This window comes from Xyrauchen texanus, chromosome 28, assembly GCF_025860055.1.
Source record: "Xyrauchen texanus isolate HMW12.3.18 chromosome 28, RBS_HiC_50CHRs, whole genome shotgun sequence".
Lineage (NCBI taxonomy): Eukaryota > Metazoa > Chordata > Actinopteri > Cypriniformes > Catostomidae > Xyrauchen > Xyrauchen texanus.
In genome coordinates this window covers 6,205,551-6,230,955 of record NC_068303.1, presented here as the reverse complement: position 1 = coordinate 6,230,955, position 25,405 = coordinate 6,205,551, and the positions used below count along the sequence as shown (strand labels likewise).

Below are 25,405 nucleotides of genomic sequence, written 5' to 3'. Positions count from 1 at the left end.
CCCTGTGCAAGCCCAAGTTAGTACATGGGTGAATGAGTTTGTGTCTGCTCATGTTTAAAGCGAGATTACTCAGGATGAAAGTGTAGGGAAAAAATGATTATGTGCACATAATGATGATGACTACAGGATGTCATATTGACAGAGTTTTTCCCCAGGGGAAGCAGAGATGAAATTAAAAACCCATGGATGACATTTGCAGACACTTCGGACTGAGAAGCAGGAATGGATGATCGTTACACCTCTAAATTGTCTCCTGCTATTGATTATGGTGCGGGGACATTTTTGTTGTTGGTTGGTAAGTGCATTTTGTTTTTCATACCGCTAAAATATATTACAGTATAGACGTGTTTTTTACATTACATTTAACATATTAATGACAGCCCTCTTATACCTCGGAATTCATGTTTAATGTATGGAGAGAGCAGTCGAAAAAAGTTCCAGTACCGTTCTAGTTCTTAGTTCTTATTAAAATAATAATGATTGCTTTTGTAATTGGTGAACTAATGTGTCTGGGTCCAAAAGTCTGAGAACACTAATGACAATGGCTTCTATATGCATTTTTCTAATTTAATAACTTAAAAAAAATTATAATCAGCATAACAGTTTAAATAAAAATAAATCTGACCTATCGTACAAATGTGTAAATGTGTAAGATTTTTTTTTTTCAGAAAAAAAATTAATGTCGTTATTATAGTCCCACATAAATTTACAAAATATGTATCAGGGTAAGTTTCTTGCTGGCATGTTAAAAACAACGGTATGGTAACTTGATTTTAAATATGTATTCAAATGAATAGGTGTCAATATTGTTCCTTTTATTAGGCTACTATTAAAATTGTTAATACTTTATTATTACTCTAACTAATAAACTAATTCATAATACGCAATAAACTGTTAAGCATAGTAGCTAATTTGAGTGCGGTAATGTTGAAGTTAACACATTATCTTCTATTAACATATACTGTATTACCTACATAAAAAGTAATGGTTATATGTTTTATTTGTGTACTATTATGTGCATTTATGTGTATAGTGAAATTGTTTTCACATTTTAAATATAAATTGAAATGATTTGATATCCAGAGAAAAAGGCACCACCTTCAAACCAACATTAAAAGTTTTTTTTTATAATTTTTTTTTTAAAAAGAGCATCAAAAACTAGCAGGGGTGCAATAACATGCAGTATTTCACAAAGTTTAATTGCATAAGTTAAATGTAAATGTGTGTATATATATATATACTAGTTCAATGAACAAGTAAATTAAAACATTTTTGAAAAACTGAGTACGGTCATAAAAAGTGCATTTGTGAATGGAATTACTTACATTTACTTCTTACGCGATGGATCAGAATCTGCCATTGCTGGTTCAAATTAAATGATGCGTCTAAGTTAGTAATTCAAAAATGTCACTTCAGAAATAGTATCACGGCTTGTGCTGTTTCTACCAAGTTCTTGGATAAACAAGTATGTGTGTGTGTGTGTGTGAGAGAGAGAGAGAGAGAGTTGGAGCATGTGCCAATGGAGCATGTGCCATCACCTGTTGCCACTCCCAAGAAGAGATGCTGTCAGCTTTCTGGAGATCAGCTTTCTCAGTAAAAAAACTGCCATCCAAGTGGCATTCTGCACTGCTTTTACACTTTAGTGTAGAATGGCTTGTCCAATCAGATTCAAGGACCAGAACTAACAGTTGCAATATCCAATTGCGTCTGAAATGAACATTCTGATTGGTGCATCAGATTAGTCGGACTGTCTTGCCTGTGCCATCAGTTGCGCTACCGCAGCTCTGTGCACCCGTTTAGAGAGAATCACTGTAAACTTACATACACACTATTCATTCAACGATGCTGCAGCATCGCGTTAGTAGATTGAAAAAGTTCCGGGTCAAAAGCCTTCTCGTTGTTTTGGCGGCCATAGATATCATCAATTATTTCAAAATCCTAAGAAAGATAGGTGGACATCCGGCGTATGCCAGCAAATGCCCTAGACTAGGCTACATTACAGGTCATAACAGTTCTGAAATTTTTTAGTTTTTTTTACATTAGAGTCTGTATGTAGATTCTGTCTGATTTTATATAACTTTATCGCTAGATGCCAGCAATTTCCTTCTCCATGATTTCGTAACAACGTTGAGAGCTCTATCACAGTGCATGCCAGCAAAACACAGGCTAACACACTTTAAATTCAGCCTCAGTAGCTCGAAGGTTTTGCTGCTGAACTTGATCTGTGCTTTGTGGTGGATTAAGATGGAAGAATATTTTGAACATTGTGCACATGTGAGCTACAATTTCTGGGTGAAATGTCTATTGAGTGGTACAAAATGCAAGTTGTATGCATATTTATTAACTCTAACCACTAACCCAAACCCCCAAATCTAAACCTAACCGTTCAAACTTGGTATAAACAGCACAAGCGGTGATACTATTTCTAAAGTGGAGTAAAAATGTAATTTTAGAGCAAAATTGAGACCTCAGAAATGTAGTTATTATTGTTTAAGTGACACAATTACTTTCTGATAACCACGAGACCAGAACCAGACTTGGAGGTTACTTTCTAGTGTAAATGGGAAATTCATGATTGTTTGATGAGGATGGTGCTTGTCAATAATTTGGCTGAATGGGGTTGATTTCAATGTACATTAACTTTTCTGAAACTTTCTGAATGTCAATTTTCTGTGTGATCATGCTGCAAACTTTGTGAATGAAGAAATTTCATTGCAAAACACCGGTTCAACTAGCTGTGTATATCACTGCTAATCGATCATTGCTAGCTATTTGCTAATTGCTTGCTTACAAGTCGATCCAGCCTGCCTCTCGGACATTTCGGCCTGGATGTAGGTATGACACCTTCAGCTCAACCTTGCCAAAACAGAACTTCTCGTGATCCCAGCCAACCCATCTGTTGACCACAACCTCACTATTCATCTTGGTTCAGCTACAGTAACACCAACCTGAACAGCTCGGAACCTGGGAGTGGTGGTAGATGCAGCTAAATTTCACTTCACACATCTCATCAAATGCCGGTCTTGCAGGTTCATGTTTTACAACATCAGGAAAATCAGATCTTTCCTGTCTGAATATGCTGCACAGCTCCTGGTCCAAGCTCTGATCATTTCAATACTGGACTACTGCAATGCTATTTTGGCTGGCATTCCAGCTAAAACAATTAATTTCTGCAGATGGTCGAGAATGCATTCAATCTGCCAAAAAGGGCTCATGTTACCCTACTCTTGATTTCACTCCACTGGCTACCTGTAGCTGCCACACTAATTGCACTTACTACTGCACTTATCCTGCTCTTAATATCTAAAACAATTATTGTCTGTCTCTTTCATCTGTGCTAGCATCTTTACTACTCCAGCCACTGTGAGAACTTGGCAGTCCTATACTGCAGATGTTTTTAAACGTTGCATGAAAAATTGCTTGCGATGTATTTCCTTTGGAAGTTGCTTTGGATAAAAGCATCTGCTAAATTACTAAATGTAAATGTAACAAGTCTGTTTGTTTTCAACTGAAAAAGTTATTGGTCATATGTTACTGTTAATTTAGTTTTTCAATGTTTAAACATGCCAAACTTAATTATTAGCATATTGCATGTAAACGTTGTACACTTTGTTGAGATTTGATGCTAAGCATGCTACGTGCTAGTAAGCTATTGCATTAGCGAACAGACTAGATATCAATCAGCAAGATACAGAAAGCACATTTCATTTCTGAAAAATACTTTTCTGAAAGAAATGTCCAACGTCTATGCCATTAGCCATTATTTAATATTCTTAAATCAGCCTCAAGAAGGACTGTGAAAATATTGCTATTGTAAGCCTCATTCGTAAGCTTTCGTTGCTCATTAAATTACAGAACCTGACCAATGAATTCAGTAACCTGGGATTACCTAATTTGGACAATCCAGAAACATTACATTCAATCAAGATTTCTTCATTGGTCTTTTCACTAATGATTAACAATCTCTGTACAGATCGTTCTTGGAAGCAGTGTATAGACAGAAATGTCAGAGAGCCATAGCAACCAATAAATATTCTTTTATATATTGGTTGTTTAAGGTGGGTCACCCAATCATTTAATTGTGACTGGTGTTGAAAGCCACAACACAAGTGAGTAAATTAATCATTTATCAGTTTATGTAATGCACTCCGACTGCATACAAATGCAGCAAGGTGTAGCTCTCACTGTGCCCTACAGGATGTATTTGCAATCTTTAAGTCTTTATTTTGCACATATTGTATGTAACATGCTTTTTATCAACCTTCTCATAGCAGGACAGATAAATAATAGGACAATGTATTCCTTTTACAAAAAACATCAAATTATCTGAAAAAGACTATACTATAAAAGCTACATGATTTAGGTTAAGCAAAATACACACCATTTATTGCTGCGTTCCATCCAAAGTTCAGGTTATTCTTACTTGCTATCTCCAATCTTAGACTATAAAGGCATTCCATTGCTTGATGCTCAAAAGATGCAAAAAAAAAAAAAAAACTGCAATGGTCCCATTAGCTTAGCAGGTATTTTATTGTCTCCAGAGGCAATGAGATGATGAAACCTCCCATAATGATGCCTTTGTACCCAGTGTTTTGTAACTTGTTCACAGTAGCGCCATCTTTAATTTGTGACGGAAATGACAATGACACTTTGAGGGATAGACTTACAGTCTCTTCAATATATTTTACTGTGGTCTAAAGTGTTTTGGATCGTCCACTGACGTATCATTGAAATAATATATTTTCAAGAAATTTCAGAAGATAAAAAAACTCCAGAAAACACGAGTTGTGGAAAATTAAAATGAATAAAAAGCTTGATACAGTTTTTTACAGTACATGCCATTGAAGAGACTCCATCCCTCACAGCCTCATTTTTATACATGCCAAAAAATAAAACATGGCGCCAGTGTTAATAAGGTCTATTGAGCTGTACAATGCTCCAGGCGGAAAATATCTAAGTGCACCTTTAAGAGCTTGAGAGTCTATAACTATAATTTTATTAATTTAAGAATTAACATTTGTCGCTCTTTGAAACAGTGCTATTTATTTTACAATATATCATTGGTATATTATTTATGATATTAAAAGGGTAGTAAGTTGCATTGATTCCATGCTACTGGTTTACTACAACAACCAAAGGGGGGTGTTGTAATTCTTTTTTAGAGCAAAAAGACCCCGCGAACGTCACATCCTGCCCGAAGGGAAGGTTAACATGTGGCAAACATCATGTGGGCTTAAAGAAGAGGAGCTCTACACGCCGAGACATAATTTGTGGATGCGTCATGTCCTCACTGCGAGGACATGACCATGGCTACTTTGTGGTCATGGCTTGCTTTCGTTAGAAAGCACTGCACCCCAGCAGCTCCCTGCATCGGTCCTTCTACCTACGGGTATGAGGCCAGCGTGGCGAGCACTGGGGGCGATTCGGTGACCACGATGGGACTACCTCCGCCGGGTAAATCCCTACGGACCTCCCATTCCCATTGCCTTTCTTCCCGGAGGTGCATAAGGAGCTGACAAGCACCTTTCACTGTCCCGTCCCGATCTTTCTGCTCACTCACTCTCACTACCCACGATGGCAGAGCGGCCAGGGGTTACTCGGCAATGCCCCCAGTGGACAAGGCGCTCACGGTGCACCTATGCCCGTGGAGCGCTGGCACGGGTGCCCGAAGCTCCCATCCAAGGCCTGTAGGCTTACGTCGTCCCTGATGGCCAGGGCCTACGATGCCGCTGGACAAGCCACCTATGCTCTGCATGCCATAGCTCTCCTGCAGGTACACCAAGCCAAGGAGCTGCGCTCGGCAACCGACCTTGCTCTTTGGGTGACGAAGGTCATGGCTCAGTCTCTTAAGTAAACGATGTCCACTTTGCTGGTCCAGGAGCATCACCTATGGCTTAACCTGGTCGAGATGCGAGAGGCTGACAAGACACCCTTCTTGAACGCCCCCATCTCCCATGCCAGCCTATTCGGTGACACCGTCGAGACTTTGCCAAGCAGCTCTCGGCGGTGAAGCTGCAGATGGAGGCCAACCAAAATATACTGCCCCGGCACGACTCAAGATCTCGCAACCCGTCTGCGCGTCGCCAACGGCATCTTCTTGCAGCGTCTGCACAGGCTCCGCCTCGGCCCACCCCTGCGGACCCACCCCGGCATCGAACCCCCCACAGGAAGCAGACGCCACCCGTCTCACGGCCGCCTGCTAAGAAGAAGACTTCTAAGCACCCCTGAGATGGGCAACCCAGGGACGAGAAGACCAGCTGCCCTGGAGCCCGTAGACAAACCGCTCCATCCCCCGCTGGAGGGCCGGGAGGAGAATCATTTGTTTCCCTTTCATTTTGTTTTGCGGTACGCTCCAGTAGCTGCGGTAGCCAAACATTCAACAAAAGAGCAGTTTCCCCGGCGGCAGTTTCCCCACCATTGTTCAATAAGCTGTGGCACAAAAATACTCAAACCTGGACGGTTTCGACGGACCATGGGGACGAAGCTCCTCTTCCCCCCACCTCAACCAATCCGCTGGTGAGTATCAGGAGTCAGGTAAGTGCTTCAATGTCTCTAGACTCTGCACCACTACAGGGCTCAAACCCTGCCAATGTGACCTCCCTGGCTCCGCACCGGCGCGGAGGGTCTGACTCAGCTACACGATTCAGTTCGCCAGGCATCCGCACAGGTACAGCGGCATCAACTTCAGCACGGTGGTGGGTGAGAACACCTCTACCTTGGGACCGGAAGTCGCCACCCTTTTGCGGAAGCATGCTATAGAGACTGCCCCTCCGTCCGAAATGAAGAAGAGGTTTTACAGCCCCCACGCATTTCTACGGGCAGGTGTTCTACTAGAACAGGTCTTCAGGTGCGTTGTGGTTATGACCGATACCTCCAAGACCGGCTGGGGTGCTGTATGCAACGGGCACGCCGCCACCTGCTCCTGGACGGGCCAACGGCTACATTGGCACATCAACTGCCTCAAGTTGTTGGCAATACTGTTCGACCTGCTGAGGTTCCGCTAGTTTATCCAGGGATAGCATGTGTTGGTTCGAACAGACAACAAGGCTAAGGTAGCATATATTACACTCCCCTCGCATATCACAACTCACCCGCCATCTCCTCCTCAGCAGCACCTCAAGTCGCTGCGAGCCCCTCACATTCCGGGCGACCTCAACACCACAGCGGACACACTGTCACGGAAGATCACCCGCAAGGGAGAGTGGAGAATCCACCCTCAGGTGGTCCAGCTAATCTGGAGCCGATACGGACAGGCACAGGTAGATCTGTTCACCTCCCCGGAATCCTCCCATTGCCCACTCTGGTGGCCCTGATCGAGGCACCCCTCGGTATAGATGCGCTGGCACACAGCTGGCCGCCTGGACTATGCAAGTATGCATTTCCCCCAGTAAGCCTGCTTGCACAGACCCTGTGCAAGGTCAGGGAGGACGAGGAGCAGGTCATCCTAGCAGCACCCAACTAGCCCACCCAGACATGGTTCTCGGACCTCACTCTCCTCGAGTCAGCCCCTCCCTGGGAAATTCCCCTGAGGAAGGACCTTCTATCTCAGGGAAGGAGCACCATCTGGCACCCACGACCAGACCTCTGGAACCTTCATGTCTGGCCCCTGGATGAGACATGGAAGACCTCAGTGACCTACCACCTGCCATGGTACACACCATCACTCTACCTCTACGACCTTATTCTTGGCTCCTCAGCACAAAACCTGAATGAGCGGTATGCACGTCCCCTCCTTTGTGCACTTGGTACGGGGGAGTGGCATGTGGGTACCACTCGCCAATTCTCATTGGCCTTTTATCAAAGATCAGAGGTGTCTCGGGCTCTCAAGAGCGACCAATCCACTGGTGAGTATCAGGAGTCAGGTAAGTGCTTCGATGTCTCTCGACTCTGCACCACTACAGGGCTCAATCCATTGACACAACGTCTCGTTCCCTCCATCAGGGAATGGAGGTGTGACAGGGCAGAGGGCAGGGCCAGGTCGTGATCATACACACCCGGTCCCTTATCAGGCTAATCAAGCCTCCGAGAGGGATAAAGGTCGACTGCGGAGGATTGTGCGGGAGAGAGAGATAGTTTACGGACATGTCCGTCATGTGTGTGTGTGTTTGTCTTCTGTTTGAGTTTGAATTTTTTATTATTTAATTTGAAAAGCCGGTTCTCGCCTCCTCCTTTCCATTGACTGCTTTACAGGAGGTTACGGAAGTAACCAGGACGTTTTGTTAGAAAAGTCAAGCTATTAATTGCCAGAATAACTAGCTCACCAAAATGAGGATGTGTTTCATTTGCATTTTATAATAGGCTGCATCCCTTAGAATTTAAATCTAATCATATGATCATTTAATTTTGATTTTCCTTGTGAAGAGTTCTGGCTTTGAAAAATAGCAGATTATATGTACTCTTGTCACCATGTACAAGGTTTTTTTTTTTTAATTAATGATTTATACTCATTGGAGTCATCTGAAAAGGTTGTGCACTTTAACTACTGGACCGTTTGAAGTAATAATTTAAAGGGGTCATGAGAAATCACATGTCCCTTGATCTATTTAAATAAAATAATGAACTGTCCTAAAAACATACTGAAACTTTCAGAACTCAAGTCCAAAAATAAAATTCATTGAGCTGCAAAAAAGAGGGTGGTGGTGGGCTATCTTTTTGTAGGAAAATGCATGGTTTGATTTCGCTGTGTAATCCAATGACCTGCTGTATATTATAAATATACTGCTTGAAACTTGTAGGATATATGGTGAACAAATCAATTTCCAAATGATTTTACATGGACTATTTCTGTACATTTCTTTGAAAGCAGATATTTTCTAAGTGCAATTAAAGTGTGGCATTAGGCTTGATTTCACCTAAGGCATCAAACTCTACAGCTTCTGAGAACAAAATATCATACAAATGAAAATCACATACTGTAGATAGTCTCACAAAGGCAGACAGCTTCTGCAAATGTTGTTTCGCTGATGAACACCATTTCTAAGGAGAACACATCAACAGTTTGTCTCACTTTTATACCAATTTACCTTTGGCAAGATTGATATGTAAAGCCTGGCTGTTTAACTCAAGGTCTGGTGTCTTAACAATGGTGTTCAAGACAGAAGTAAAATTGTTTCTATGGTGTTTTTCAAACCCAGCGCAGATGATGCGGAACCTAGTTTTTCAGTTGAAGAGTCATCTGTAAAGATCACTGCTTAGTGACATTTTGATTTTTCAATTCTAGTGGTCTTCAATTTAGCAGTTCGATCAGCTTATTGAGCTAAAGAAAAATTATGTATAAGCAAATTTGACCTTGATATCATACCTTACTACCAGCATGATGATGTACTACATGGCCAAAAGTATGATGACACCCACTTCTGATTAATGGGTTTGGCTACTCCCGTAATTCCAGCAAAGAACAGTCTTACTACTAAGGCATATGATGACATTATAGAGAATTATGTGCATATATTTATAAGAAATAAATGTAAATAAACGAATAATTTTCTCTAATTGACTAATCGGACCTATTGGTTTGAGTGTCAACGTATTTTTTACCATTAGGCTTTCTACAGATTGGCACTCTTTTTCACCCCACTCCAGCTATCCTCTCCATCCTGGGCAACGCCGCTGTGCTGGTAACAGCCGTCCGGCGTCACAGCGTCCTCAAAGCTCCTGAGCTCCTCACGGTCAGTCTGGCTGTGACAGACATTGGTATGGCTATCAGCATGTACCCACTGTCAATCGCCTCCGCCTTCAGCCATGCTTGGATCGGAGGCGACCCTTCCTGCCTGTACTATGGCCTGATGGGTATGATTTTCAGCGTGGCCAGCATCATGACTCTGGCCGTCTTGGGGTTGGTGAGGTATCTGGTGATAGGTAACCCTCCGAAATCAGGTAATGTTCTGGTTGCATTGGGACATAGGTCACAAGTGAGAGAGCAGCATCTTAGAAAATGTATAAACTTATTTTACTCTGAGCTTTAAAGCAGATGAGTGTAATATTGTCGGACAAATGTATTTCTTGTATGCCAACTTTTTATGCAGGGTCAATTACAAGTGAGCCATTCATAGATTGATTTCACCTGCTTATTCAATTTCAACAAAAAAATGCTGTTTCTATAAATACTGGAAATAAATAATACTTTTTTACAAGTAGTTAGTTTCATAAATGTACTTGAACAGCATTCAGGCTGAACTTTTACGAAAAAAAAATATTGTCTAGATACTTGTCTATTAAATCTGGAGTTTTTGTCAATAATATGGCCTATTTCAGAGGTGGTTGAATTATATTACATTTCATTCAGAAAGAGCTATTAACAGTCCTTATGTAATATGTAGAATAAAGATTCTTATTTGTACTTTTTAAGGGAGGTCAGTAATTGCCACCCTTGTCATTACTACTTATTAGATTTTGAAACACAAGGACCTTGGAATCCTTGATGCATGAAATTGTCATTGAGCGACATAGACAGACATAATTACATTTTTAGTCCAATGATTGAGTGATCTAACAGTGGCCTTTAAAATACTTAGCATCTTTTAATCAAAACAATGCATGAAAATAAGTTTTTAAGGTTTCACATTATAAAACAATGGATACACTTTTGATACTGAAAACAAAAGGTATATGGACACTTTCTGCTTGTCAAACATAAAAAGTAATGTAATAAAATACATTTAAAATCATTGTAATCAGATGAAAGTAATATTGTAATTCAATTAAAGTAATTACTTTTAAGTACATTACTTAGGTTACACTTTTCCAGAATAATGTTATCTATTATACGTTTCAAATATGACTCATGTGTTCACATGAGTGCTTTTTTGTGTTTCTGTGATAGCAGAGATTAAGTGTGCGTGACAATGAACAAAGAGGAAATATAGACATTTTGAATTTGTTGTGCGGAAAAATAAAAAGTTTTGAAAAGTGTTTTAGAAACTAAATTAAAAGTAAAGTAATAAGAAAAGTGATTACTTTTTTAATCAATTATATAATTACTCATTTGTTAATGGATTAGTGGACCCTTATTTTGAGTTATTTACCCAACACTCATTTGTTCAATCTTTTATGCTTCACTTGAGTATTTGACTACAGTGTTTTTGAACAAATTGTGACCAAATCATTCTCATTCACTTACGTTGTTTTATTCATAAACAACTCGTGTTATTAACAAATCATTAAAAGTCTTAAAAAGGCTTAAAAGTGAAAAATACTTTTAGGGGCCACAGCATTTCCAACAAAAAAAAACAAACAAACATAAAACATTGTCCATCTGTTACAAGCAACAAGTTCTTACACTTTATGTAGTAGTATACAATGTGCCCATGATACTTTAATAAGAATAAAAAAAATGCATATATATATATATATTTTTTTTATTTTTTTTATTTAAATATAATATAATTATGTAGGTCTACTTTTCATGTCAATTATGCACAGTAGGCCTATTTTTATTATCTAATGTATACTCCTATATGATAACTAAACACTAATACTGTATATAATGTTAAATAAAGGCATAAAACAGATAAATGAAATAAAATAATAAATAAATGTAAGAAAAATAATTAGGCCTAAATCAATAAATTACCAAACAGTACATAGATTTCTATGCACGGCCACGTAGTTGGCAGCATGATTGTTTTGCAAATTAAATTCAGAGGGAACAGAGATGTTATATTTAAGGGGAAAATTGTCTCTTGGCTCATCTTCCCACCTTGCTTCTCTTCTACAACCTGATCATCTTCCTCTAAACCACAAGAGCACTGTCAGTTGTATTGCAGCATTATTATGCAGCATTGATGCCATCATTTTAGGAGCATAGAGCAGATCACAAACTGATCAGTGAATCTATGTACATGTAACCTTTATATAATTGCTTCTACCACCATATTGTATATTGCTAACATGGTAAAACTCATATTAAATATTATTGTCTTTACCTTGGACCATTCACAGGGCCTCAGTGGATAACAGCTACCATTAACATATGTCACTGACCATGGAAGCTTGCTAAAGTGTTGCTTTTTTTTGCGTTTCTGTAGTAGCTGAAGTGTGTGCGACAATGAACAGAGGAAATAAATTCTATGAAAAGGGTTTTAGAAAATAACTTAAAAATTAAGCAATTAGTTAATTGAATACTTTTTTAATGACATACGTATTTAGTCATTTGTAGTGGATTAGTGGATACTTATTTTGAGTTACTTACCCAACAATTTGTCATACTTAATCATGTCCAGTCTTTATGCCTCACTTGAATATATGCCTACTATTTGAGTGTTTTTGAACAAACCTTATTAGTGTCCAAATCATTCTCATTTGCTTAAACTGTTTTGGTCATAAACCACTCAGAAACAAACATCATAGAACAATGTCTATCTGTTACAGGCAACAAGATTCAAAGAAGAACTATATGTATATTGATTGCTGTCATCTGGCTGTACTCATTGCTCTGGGCTGTGTTTCCTCTGCTGGGCTGGGGAGGATATGGGCCAGAACCCTATGGTTTGGCCTGTTCTGTGGACTGGGCCGAGTACCAAAACTCCTTTAACGGCTCTTCCTTCATCATGGCTTTGGCCATCCTGTGCACCTTGATCCCATGTGTGGTTATCCTGTTCACCTACTCTGGCATCGCCTGGAAGCTTCACAAGGCCTATCAGTCAATTCAGAGCAACAATAACCTGCCCAGCTCAGGCAGCGTTGAGAGAAAGGTCACACTGGTAAGATTCTGCTTTGCTCTAATTGCACATATTCAAGAGTCAAATTTTGCAAGGAAAACAAATCCATAAGATGTTTAGTTTCTGGAAAGAAACAACTTTGGGAGGAACCAGACTCAGCTGAGGGAACCATCCTCCTTTGGCATTACAATAAATGTACATATGCCAATGTATATACAGTTCCCTTTAGATTCATTCTGAATTGTAATATGGAACATATTACAAATTACATTACTAATATTGTGGTCAGTAACGTAATATCATAGATTGCATTTTAAAATCAATCTAGTTTGATTGCTTTTAGATTACTTTTTGATTACTTCTGACATTGCTGTTTATTTGATGTCACATTGCAAAATGTCCTGGTTACTTCCGTAACCTCCGTTCCCTGATGGAGTGAACAAGCTCGCAATAAGGACATGATGCATTCACAAAAGATGTCTCGGCACAGGCAGTTGCCCAGGAACGAAAGACAGCGATCATGGCCGGTGGAAGGTGAGAGGTATCGACCGCAACCAGGAATAACACACAATCTGAAAGGCATCTTGAAAAAGACTCTTTTAGAATATACTCTTTTTGTGAGGGAAAACACTCTTTTAGAATATACTCTTGAGATCTGCTGAAGCGCCCAGGGGCGATCTCTGCAGTGCATCCATGCAGAGAGGGGAGAAAGGTGTTGTAATGCACCATAAGGATCCAGCAGAGGTGAGGGATGGAAATCGCTTGCTCAGCTTGAACCATCGACCGTTCGGCTCCGAAGAGAAAATCTGAATGAGCAGTATGCACGTCCCCCTCCTTTTTACCCGTATGCAAATACCACTTGCCAATTCCCATAGGCCTTTAATCAAAGATCAGAGGTGTCTCGGGCTCTCGGGAGTGATCCCTAGTGTCACAACATCGACACAATGTTGAGTGAGTGACAGATAGGGAACTACGACTAACTTTTCCACACTAATGGAATCGGTTCAGCATTTATGTATACATTACCTCTCCATTTTCAGTGTAATTATAGTCACCTCGCTGTCGGCTCGTAACAGGTCTGTGTATGCAATTCAATATCTCTCCCCCTTATGGAAATTCTCAGACTTACGAATGTATATCAGCTGTAAGATGATTTAGAATGAATTCATTTATAAATTAAAAAATTTGAGGGATCAATAAATTACATACAAATTACAAGTATTTGATGTTGTAAATTGATTCAATAATAAATATTACATGGAATCCGTTACTACCCAGCACTGTGTGTGTGTGTGTGTGTGTGTGTGTGTGTGTGTGTGTGTGTGTGTGTGTGTGTGTGTGTGTGTGTGTACATGTTTATGTGGTTTACGAGGACACTTTTTTAGGTTACAAACTGGTAATTACAAGGGTATTATGCTATAAATGTGATATATGAGGACATTTTAAGTGTCCCCATAATTTAAACAGCTTAAAAAACATATTAAACTATGTTTTATTGAAAATGTAAAAATGCAGAAAGTTTTTTGTGAGGGTTAGGTTTAGGGGTGGTGTTAGGTTTAGGGGATAGAATCTATAGTTTGTACAGTATAAAATAATTATGTCTATGGAAAGTCCTCATAATGATAGGGGTGTGTGTGTGTGTGTGTGTGTGTGTGTGTGTGTGTGTGTGTGTGTGTGTGTGTGTGTGTGTGTGTGTGTGTGTGTGTGTGTGTGCAGCTCTGGAAAGAAATTAAGAGCCACATGAAAATTATCAGTTTCTCTGGAACTTTATTTATGTTTAAAAGGTAAAAAACATATAAAATTTATACAGTACTGACAAAATTTCTCCCAAATTCTAAATAAAAATATTGTCATTTAGTGCATCACACCAGAGAAAAAAATATATTGGAGCACTGCTACACCACTGTAAAGAATGCATATAGCTCTGTCGCACGTGCAGCTTTAGGACTCTCTGATCACTGTTTGGTTCATCTTCTCCCAACCTACAAGCAAAATTATAATCAACTAAGCCTTTAGTAATTACTGTAAAGAGTGGACCAATGGAGCAGAGCTGGAACAACAAGCCTGCTTTGCACTGATTGGAGTGTTTTTGAGGCTGCAGCCACAGAATTGGATGAGCACACAGATACTGTAATATCATATATCAGTTTCTGTGAGGATACCTACTAGGACATTTTTATCATTCAATAACGATAAACCATGGTTTACAGGAAAACTCAGACAGCTTCACCATGCCAAAGAGGATGTTTACAGAAGTGGGGATAAAACATTGTACAACTAGGCCAGGAACACACTTACTAAGGAAACCCGTGTGGCTAAAAGAAGCTACTCTGAAAAACAGTTTTAAGCCAACAATACTATATCTGTGTGAAAAGGCCTAAAAATCAACACCAAGTACAAGACACCCCCCCCCCCCCCCCACCTGTGCCCCCTACTGTGCCAACTTGCTGTGCTTTAGCCACCCCTCGCTCTGTAGAGTCAACTAATGGCTGATGAACTGAAAGTGTTTTACTGCAGGTTTGAAAAGCCCAGTCTCACACCCCTTCCCCGTTTTGATCTTCACTCCACACACCAACCCCTCCTGGAAACCACCTCCTCCCACTCAATCTGCATTTATGATCTGTGAGGAGGATGTGTGCCGGGTCTTTCGGAAACAAAAGACTTGGAAAGTTTCAGGCCCAGGTGGTGTTTCACTTGCTGTCTGAAAGTCTGCGCTGACCAACTGGCCCCAATCTTCACACAGATCTTCAATAGATCACTGGAGCAGTATGAAGTTCCCTGCTGCTTCAAACACTCTACCATCATTCCGCTCTCCAAAAAACCTGTCGCTCTCACGTCTGTGGTCATGAAGTCGTTTGAGAGACTGGTTTTTGCCTACCTGAAGGACATCACTGGACCCCTGCTGAAGGACCCCCTTCAGTTTGCTTACCGAGCAAACAGGTCTGTGGATGATGCTGTCAATACTGGACGACATAATATCCTGCAACAACTCGACAGAACTGGGACTTCAGTTCAGCATTTAATACCATCATACCAGATCTTCTCTCATCCAAACTGACCCAGCTCTCCATGACTACACCAATCAGTCGATGGATCATCAGCTTTCTGGCAGATAGACAGCAGCTAGTGAGACTGGGGAAACTCACATCCGGGACCCTCACTATTAGCACTGGTTCTCCTCAGGGATGTGTTTGCTCTCCACTGCCCTTCTCCCAGTACATGAATGGCTGCACAACAAAAGACCCCACTTTCAAACTCCTGAAGTTTGCAGATGACCCCACGGACATCGGCCTCATCCACAATGGTGACAAGTCTGCATACAGATTGGTGGTTTATCAGCTGGCTGTCTGGTGCAGTCACAACAACCTTGAGCTGAATACGCTCAAAATAGTGGAGATGATAGTGGACTTCAAGAGAATTGAAGTTCAGTTGAAGTGAAAAATTAAACTGCCTCAAGACTCCCCCATAGTGCAATAATGTAAATACATATCTCATGTACTTATGTAAATTCACATACTTAATTCATTAACTGTACATACCCCTACCTTGCACATACATTACCACTTGCACATATGCCATTCTGTTCTATGTCCTATTATTTGTATGTCTATTTATACTCTTACATTTTTATATTCGGTATTATTGTAATTTTCTGTGTGCACTTATTTGTCCTATCACCAAAGCTCATTCTGATTTATAAACAACACAATACTAATGTTTTATCTTAGGAGTTCAGAAATAAATATTTGGTGGAATAACCCTGATTATCATTCACACCTTTCATGCGTCTTGGCATTCTCTCTACCAGTCTTTCACATTGCTTTTGGGTGACTTCATGCCACTCGTGGTGCAAAAACTCAAGCAGCTCAGCTTTATTTGATGGCTTGTGGCCATCCATCTTCCACATTCCAGAGGTTTTCAATGGGGTTCAGGTCTGGAGATTGGGCTCCATCCATACCTTGATTGACCAGTACTTTATAAAATAAAACAAAAATATTCATTTTACTCAAACACATACCTATAAATATTAAATACAGAGAAACTGAGATAATTTTGCAATGGTCTCATAATTTTTTTCCAGAGCTGAATATACATACATATATAGTAATGCAATACAAGTCATGTGTTCACTGAATACAGCATATTTCATTATCTGTTAGTAAGGAAATGTTTAAATGTTTTGTATTCAATACAAGTTAAACTCAATCAACAGCATTTGTGGCATAATGTTGATTACCACTAAAATAATTCCTTGTTTAGTTATAAAAAAAAGCAAAACATCACAGTTATAGTTAAGCACTTACAATGTAAGTGAACAAGGCCAGTCCATAAACATTAAAAAGTATAATGTGTTAACATGATTTTAGTGTGATAGAATTGCTTCCTAACCTTATTTGTTTAAAGTTATCCAATATTAAAATGTTGCTGTCATGATGCCATAACGACCAGGTAATTGCATTAACGTCGGCACACTAATCACATGACTGACGGTATGCAAATTATGGCTACATCTTTGAGTGCCACAATATAAAAGGGTCATTTAGTTTTGAAACCTTGTCCTTTTCATTTCTTTTAAGTGTTTAACAAGACACAGGGTCACAGTAAGTGTGAACCCTAGAGGGATCACACATCAGCATGACACTTAATAGTCTTTACTGTGACAGTGACAAGCACAGTTTGCACCCCCCATTCCACAACTCCCTGGCCCCCAATGCACTTGTTTCTAAAATCGTAAACCTGTTAGGAACAATTTAAAAGGTCACTAATGGATTTCCAAAAAATAAATAAATATAGCCACATGCTTGTTTCCTTGTCAATTTCAGGATCCTTGCTTTTAAACCTTACAGTGTCTAGAGCATTTTGGTGAGGTATAACTAAAAGTAACAACTCTACTAAATTAACTAGTTTTGAGTAGCATGACAATAGTTCAGCAAAATACCAACTTTTCTTTTAAAACCCTGTGACAGGGCAGAGGGCGGGTCCGGGTGGTGATTCTGCACACCCGGTCCCTTATCAGGCTAATTAAGCCTCCGAGAGGGATAAAGGACCAGGTGTGCAGAATCACCACCGGGCCCCGCCTTCCGCCCTGTCAAAATTTTTTTTACATAAAGTAGCCAATGCATAAGCCGGACACCCATGGCACGCACGGTTATATTGCCCCCTTTATTGGAGTCTATGTAGTTAGCTACTTTTTATATTGGAACTAATTCAAAAGAGTAGCTTGAACATAGTTTAATTACTTTAAAGGAATATTCCAGGCTCAATATAATTAGATCTACATAATTTGTGGCATACTGTTGATTACCCTAAAAATGTATCTCAACACGTCCACAAGTGAATTACAAGTGAATGGGGCCAATCTGTAAACATTAAAATACTCACTGTTTCAAAAGTATAGCCACAAGACAACAAACAATATTTGTGATATAGATATAGTGTATAGTATCTATAGTAATAAATCACGTACTAAACATTTGTGTAAATTTATATACAATTTTACAACTTCATTACCATGATGACTTAACACTGTAAACACTAAAACAACCATAAAAACAGTGATTTAAAGGAATATTAAGGGTTCAGTACCAGTTAAGCTCAGTCAGTAGCATGTGTGGCATAATATTGATTACCACAAAAATTTATTTTGACTCGTCCCTACTTTTCTTTAAAAAAACAACAAAGAAGAAAAAAAAATCTGGTTTCCTGTGAGGCACTTATAGTAGAAGTGAATGGGGCCAATCTGTTAACTTTAAAAAATTAGCTATTTCAAAAGTATAGCCACAACACATGTACAGCCACAACTGTACAGTTGCACATAAAACAGAACTTTCTAAATATGTCTGAAGAGTTTGTAGTTGAAGAATTTATGGAATTCAATGCCCAGCCTTATTTTTTTCAATCAGAAATCAAACAGAAACATAGTAGGCAAGATGCAGCCACAGTCACACTGTGTCCTAACCTGACGGTGAACGACACCTGATTAAAGGTAAATTTTCTATGGTAATCAGAATTTTTGTCCTAACCAGCAGTGATGAGTGACGTATGTTTTTTTGATCATGTGTTTTCTATTTTCGGCATCACGTGGGTAACTCCATCCACTGTGAACTGGCACCAGTCCATAAACTTTAAAAAAAAATAAGGCTGGGCATAGAAATGCATTAATACTTTCACTACAAACTCTTCAGGTATGTTTAGTATGTTCTGTTCTCTGGTTTTTGTGCATCTGTTTTCTTTTGTCACTATTGCTGTGGCAGATCTGTTTTTAGATAAACAAGTTTTCACTTGAATGCCCCAATGTGAACTGTTGCTCTTGTGCCCTATTATGAATGCACACAGAAGATCAATGGACAGTGAACATTTTAACTAATTAATACATTAGATTTCGGTTTGTTTCTCACCAAATCTTATTTTATGCTTTCATAACAATCATGAGTCTCATGGAAATTTATTAGAAGTCTGAATTATACTTTTGTCTTCTTTTGAAGCTTGAAGGGGTCACTATAAACAACCAATGTATGATAGCTCTGAGCACAACATTTTTTCACAATTTCTCCCTTTTTGTTAAGAAAGAAAGTCATATAGGGTTATAACAACACAAGGATGAGTAAACAATGATTGAATTTTCATTTTTGGGTGAGCAATACAATTAAATTGTATTTAACTATGAAGATTCTTTAAAAAAAAAAAACTATACAGCTCAAATAATACATAAGTTTTAACACAATAATTATTGTAAGTGGTTATATAAAATGATAAGCTTCACATTTCTGCCCAAAAGTTTAACTTTTGATTGGTCCCATTTTGTTTCATTTAAGTGCCTCACTGTAATCTCGGTTTTTGCTTTTTTTAAAAGAAAAAGTTCAAATTATTCCAAGGAAGTCTTGGTGGTTGAGCTATTTAAGAGGCCCGATGGGCAGGATTACATTTTTTTTTTTTATCTCAAGAAAACAATTGAGAAAGTTCTTAGGAACATTCTTAAGAACTGCTTAGAAGTTGAATTCATAAAGAACATTCATAAAAAGCATTATTAAAATTTTTTCAGAAATACAACTTTTGAAGGAAATGTTATTTAAGAAGAATTTTGTTCTTAAGAATGTTTTGTGAACACTAGAATCCTGTGCTTGGGACCAGCATCCAACAAATGGTATGCTGGTGACTTTTCAGCACTCTAAGTTCACAATTGTAAAGGTAGCTCTTTTAAACCTTCATTTCACAGATCTCACCAACAAACTTAGTGCTGCCAGCCAGGATATTTAAGAAGAATCTGTGATGTTCATAGAATTTCAATTATTAAATGGAACATGTGGAACCATTACTCTTAATGAATGCATTATTGCCCTTTCCTCCACACTATAAGAGCAGAAGCATGTCCAACTTGATTCACTAGACTTTACCAGCTGAGCTCTTTTCACTTCTTTCTCATGTCAGTAAAAATGTTCCTCCTGTGTTTCAGATGGGCATTCTGATCAGCGCTGGCTTTATCATCTCCTGGGCACCCTATGTGTCAATCAGCCTTTGGACCATGTTTCACTCCGGGGGCAATTACAGAGTATCGCCCATTGTCAGTTTGCTACCCTGCCTCTTTGCAAAGTGCTCAACGGTGTACAACCCTTTTGTTTACTATGTTTTTCGCAAGTCTTTCCGGAGGGAGCTGCGACATATCCGACTGTGTTTTTGCCACCACTGCTGGGATGTAACAGACAGACTGACCCTCTCAAGAGGACAACTTTCAGAAGAACCCAGCAGGGTACAAAAACAAGAAAGGTCCGAGGAGTGAGAGCACAAAATGGTAGAGGGCAGACAATTCACCCCTGAAAAAAACCGAGTGATGAGGAGACAGGCTCTGGTGAATAAATATGAGGAAACAGGCAGCAGCATGCATAAGCTTAGATCTGAAGAGTACAGTAGGCCCACTAATATGCAAAATGATATACATGACAGGCTGAGCAGGAAAAATTCTAACATCATGTGAATTTCAATGATTTCATGCACTTAGCAACAGAAAATCCACCACACAAACCAAATAGTGGTTGGTATTAATTGAATGTGTATATATATATATATATTATTTTTATTTTTTTTAAACCTTACTTGGTTTTTGAAGATGAGTGCACACATTGCCACATGACCATTTTTCTAATTTGGACGCAGAGTAACAACAAAAGATACAGGAAAGGTTTTCTCTAGAAATAGAAAAATAGACATTTTTACTTTGCTAACCTAACTCTACACGATTAGATGTATGGTTGTGTGTTATTTTTTGTGTTTAGCATAGTTTTTCCCTGCTCAGAGCAGACATACTACCCATTTTTGGGTTGCGACCCACTAGTTAAGAACCACTTAATCCAAAGATACCTTGATATTTAATGTTACAAAGCCAATGCATAGTGTTCTGCCATGTTTAATAACTAGAGATGCACCGATTGCAACTTTCTTGGCCGATTCCGATTTCCGAGGTTTATGTTAGTGTGACCTGCCAATACCGATTTTTCCCAATTCCGATTTTATTTATTTCTAAAGTATAATTGACAGCATATACAAACAAAAATCTACTTTTCTTCAATGCAAAATTTTATTTTCATAATAAAATTAATTATTAAACGTTACAATTTTCCCCAAACTGCACTAAGTTACAGGATCTTCTCTGAATTAAACAACTCTCAAAATAAAGTGCTCTGTGACTGGAAAGAGGTACAAATAACAATTAACTTAAAACTAGTTGCTTTATATAACAAAACAGATGCCATTTTCCACAGTTTTTTTAAATTGACATTTTTCTCTCTTTTACTCGTCTGTCAAAACAATTCCAAAGATTACAAGCCTATGAACAAAACTGAAGTGTGCAATACGCTCAACATTGACATTAAGCTTACGTTAGATGTCCAAATATCAGTTGTTAAACTGATTGCTGCTTCGGGATTGGCTTGTAACAGACTGCGTGTGTGACATGACACGAGATTAAACAACTCGACTCGGGCAAAGCGACGTCGGAAAATTACCGCCTACTCGGTATTGTGTATTTTGGGCTGAGGAAATGTATCAGATTTCTGAAGCCTCTTTCCTCAACTACGGAGAACGGCTGGTCATCCAGGGCCATGAATACCATAATTTTCCTCGTAATTGCAATGGTCTTGTCGCTGCTCATACCAAGATAAGATGGGAGAGGCTGCTGATTTGTGACTGGCTCTGAGCTCTGGCTAGCTTTAGCTGCTTTCCCTTTTTTAGCTTCTTCAAACTGGGCATGTTCAGCTGTGTGAGGGTGTTTTAATTGTCTAATTAGGTTTGTTGTTCCGAACGTTATTGTGGTGGTTCCCCCATGGTTTACTTTAGCCTTATAATTATTACAAATTGCGAACTCTGTGTATTCTTCACTCATAGTGAAGAACTTCCATGTCAACGACATGTTTACATGCCACTGTGACGTTATTTTCTGCGCTGCTGGCAACAAAACGGACTGGCTCGGAATCGGAAAGATGTGAGTCTGACCGGACGGTCACCGGTCCGGGCCTAGCATGCGGAAAATCGGCTGATTACGGTCCCTGGCCGGTCGATCGGTGCATCTCTATTTATAACATAAAATGTGTAGCCCTAAATTTAATTCATCATCATTAAAACAGCAATATCTTGACCTTAAACAAACCACAACCTTAGTATTACTACAAAAAAAAAAAATTATATATAAACAATACTAAATATACTTAACCCTCTAACGCACCGTGTAGCCATATGGCAACATTGTCTTTGTGTTCATTTCCTTGCCACTGTCTCTTTAATAAAACATGCTAGATTTTTTTGGGGGGGGAAAGAGAAGACTTTAGTTTAGCCAATCATGTGCTTAGGTTAAGTCACATGACATGCAGTACTTTACTGTGGCGTGATTTCTGATTTCTTTAAATCGAAGTTGCTGAAAGCTGACTAAAACGTCAGTATGAAAGAAAGACCAGCTGATTTCACCTCAGCGAAAAATTTTTTTAAACATCACGCCAGGTAAGCTATGATGACATATTCATCACTCCAAAAAGTTTTTATGAATTAGTTTTTTGTAAATCGATCAAATGTCTGTGTTGCCAAGCGGCAACACTGTGCAGAAGTGGAATGACATTACTACAATATTTTAGCTAGCTAGTAGGAATCTGTTAAGCTGATCAAACAATAACAGCATTCATTCTAGTTATATAATGTTGGTTAGTCATATGTTAAGGACCGTCTGGCATTTGTATAATGGATACATTGAATTTAGACTGCACTTTTCCTTCTGATTAGATATGAATACAGGTAGCACAGATGTCACAACATTTAGAACGAGCATGACACACACACACACACACACACACACACACACACACACACACACACACACACACACACACTCAATACATTGTCTCTCAAAAGGGCAGCTGTAAGTATTTTGGCTGTAAGGGTACTGTTAGGGTGAAGTGCACAAAATAAAGAGGTGTAACTGTGCCTCACCTCTGAAAAAAGAATGAAATGAATAAAATCCCAAGTTGTTGAAATGTATGTATATGGTGTAGTATGTGAGTACAGTGTTAAAGCTTATTATAAAGCTTACCAATTGAGTCAACACAAATTACATTTCTGAGGAAAAATATTAAGTACATTTACACTTATTCCAAGTTATTTCCACTATTGCAGGTGGTTGCCATATGGCAACATATCATAAAGTACTTTAAAATACTATACAATAAAAAAAAATGTTTACAGAATTTCAAGTTAAGCTATTCTAAGAAAAGAAATATTTTTTTCTATGTATTCATCATAATTTGTTCGGTAGAGGGTTAACTTTGTTTTCAATTTGCTAACATCATCAATTTTCCAAAGTAAGCTGTAATGGAGAGCATTTTCAAAACTCTTCATTATTTGTGGAGGAAAAGTTCATGCATTTTCAAGCGAAAGCATGTTAGTGTGAATGTGGCTTAAGTTGTTGCTAAATGTTATGTTAAAAAGGTCTGAAATTGCCAGGAAATAAGATAGTCCTGCCCCAAACTCAAAAACCTATAAAACAAACAGCTACAGTAAGTCAAGGCATCAGCAGTAGTTATCACTTGCACAGAATGACACATGTTTAGCATAGCTTCATCTCTCAGCAGTAAAGGTTTTACAGGCGACAAATGTAAGGATTTACATGCATTACATTTAGAGACACGCATTGGAACACTATTGGAGGTCAGAAAAGTCGGATTGGGAGACAAAATTTTACTGTGAATTTCAGGATTCTTGTGGCCCACTGAATAAAGTTTTATTCATAGAGATGTAATTTATTTATTATTATTATTGTAAATATTATTATATAGGTTTCATCGGCTACTTTGCACATTTATAGAACAGATTGATCCATGCACTATGACACTGACTGATGTAATTGACGATGCATTAAAACTGTTATCATATATGACACACAACCTCATTTACTCTTGGATGCCTATCTATCTGCAGCTGGATGGTAAATAGGTTAATAGCAATTCCGAAAATGTATTTATTTAATAAATTGTAAAGTCAAAAATTATAATTGGCAACATTTGATATAGTTTTTTCACACATCTTTATAGAGAAGATAAAATGTGTACAGCATGGTTTGATGTATTTCCCAGGTCAGAGGTCAGTGAGAAAGAGAAGTTGTCAGATGCAACTAACCTAGCAAGCTATACACATTCTCCGCTGGTTCCGGCAGCAGTAGAGTGTTAACCACCCCAGGCCAGGGTGGCGTGAGTGGATAATTTAAAGTTGTATGATGAACTGTAGAAAGAGACAAGATAAGTGGGTGCAAGCGTTTAACTGAATCTCGTCTTTATAGATTTTATTCTTTTTTCAATATTCATAACCAATATTGACATTCACTGTAGTTTCAACATCGCATGTCCATGTTAAACAGAAACACTCATTAACATAGACAACAACAGTACAAATTCAATACACAAATTCTCAATAAAGACTCTTCAAGTTCCAGGTGTCTTTGTGCATTATTTCTTATAATGAGAGTTCCAATACCACACAATATGATCAGTAGCATAACATTCTCGTAATAGTCTGTAATGAAATATATACATATTCTCAAAGTTGTCACACATTTTGCCTTTTTTTGCTAACATTAGTAATGCTGTTTGTGTTTACACGACAGTTAGAATAAAAGATTAATGTCTTTTACACACTGAATTCAGTTTCACATTGACCACATTTCACACATGGAGGCTGCCATCTTGAATCTACCAAATTTAACTCAGCGCCATCTTGGCTCTGCTCCACTTGTTGATGATAATGAGGCAGCATAAACACTAGATCAAATATATTCTAAACATTCATATAATTTTATTCATAATCATATAGCATACAATTTAAATACCTGCTTTAGCCTAAACAGCATTTAAATGTAAAAAAAACTTGCTTATTAGGACATATTTCAAATGTCAATACTCTGAATCCTGGCTGGCAAGTCTGGAAACCGTCCCACTAGTAAAATATGTACATGTTTTTATAAAATAGCATGTCAGCTAATGAAAACTAAATTACTTACTCGTCCGAAATTGTATCCTCGGCTGGATCAAGTCTCTCTTTAAAATACAAACGTTCATCGGAGTCCCGCTCTTCATCTGAGGAAAATGTTAACTCTTCCTTCCTATCCAGGAGTTTCATCGCCAGTGTATCATTACAAACGTGCAGTAAGATGAATGGATTGTACATCACACCTCTGAACACTGTCGGGGGCGTGTACCATTTGCCTTGATCATCTC

The 25,405-nt window shown here is 38.7% G+C and overlaps 1 protein-coding gene across 1 annotated transcript; it reads left to right on the top strand.

Annotated features, from left to right (window-relative positions):
- Positions 1-222: 222 nt before the first annotated feature.
- LOC127622434 (opsin-5-like) lies at positions 223-23,586 on the top strand. The gene is made up of 5 exons (XM_052096542.1): positions 223-295; positions 9,583-9,876; positions 12,370-12,701; positions 20,113-20,333; positions 23,541-23,586. The coding sequence occupies exons 1-5, from the start codon at positions 223-225 to the stop codon at positions 23,584-23,586; spliced, it is 966 nt and encodes a 321-aa protein (XP_051952502.1).
- The last annotated feature ends 1,819 nt before the right edge of the window (positions 23,587-25,405 follow it).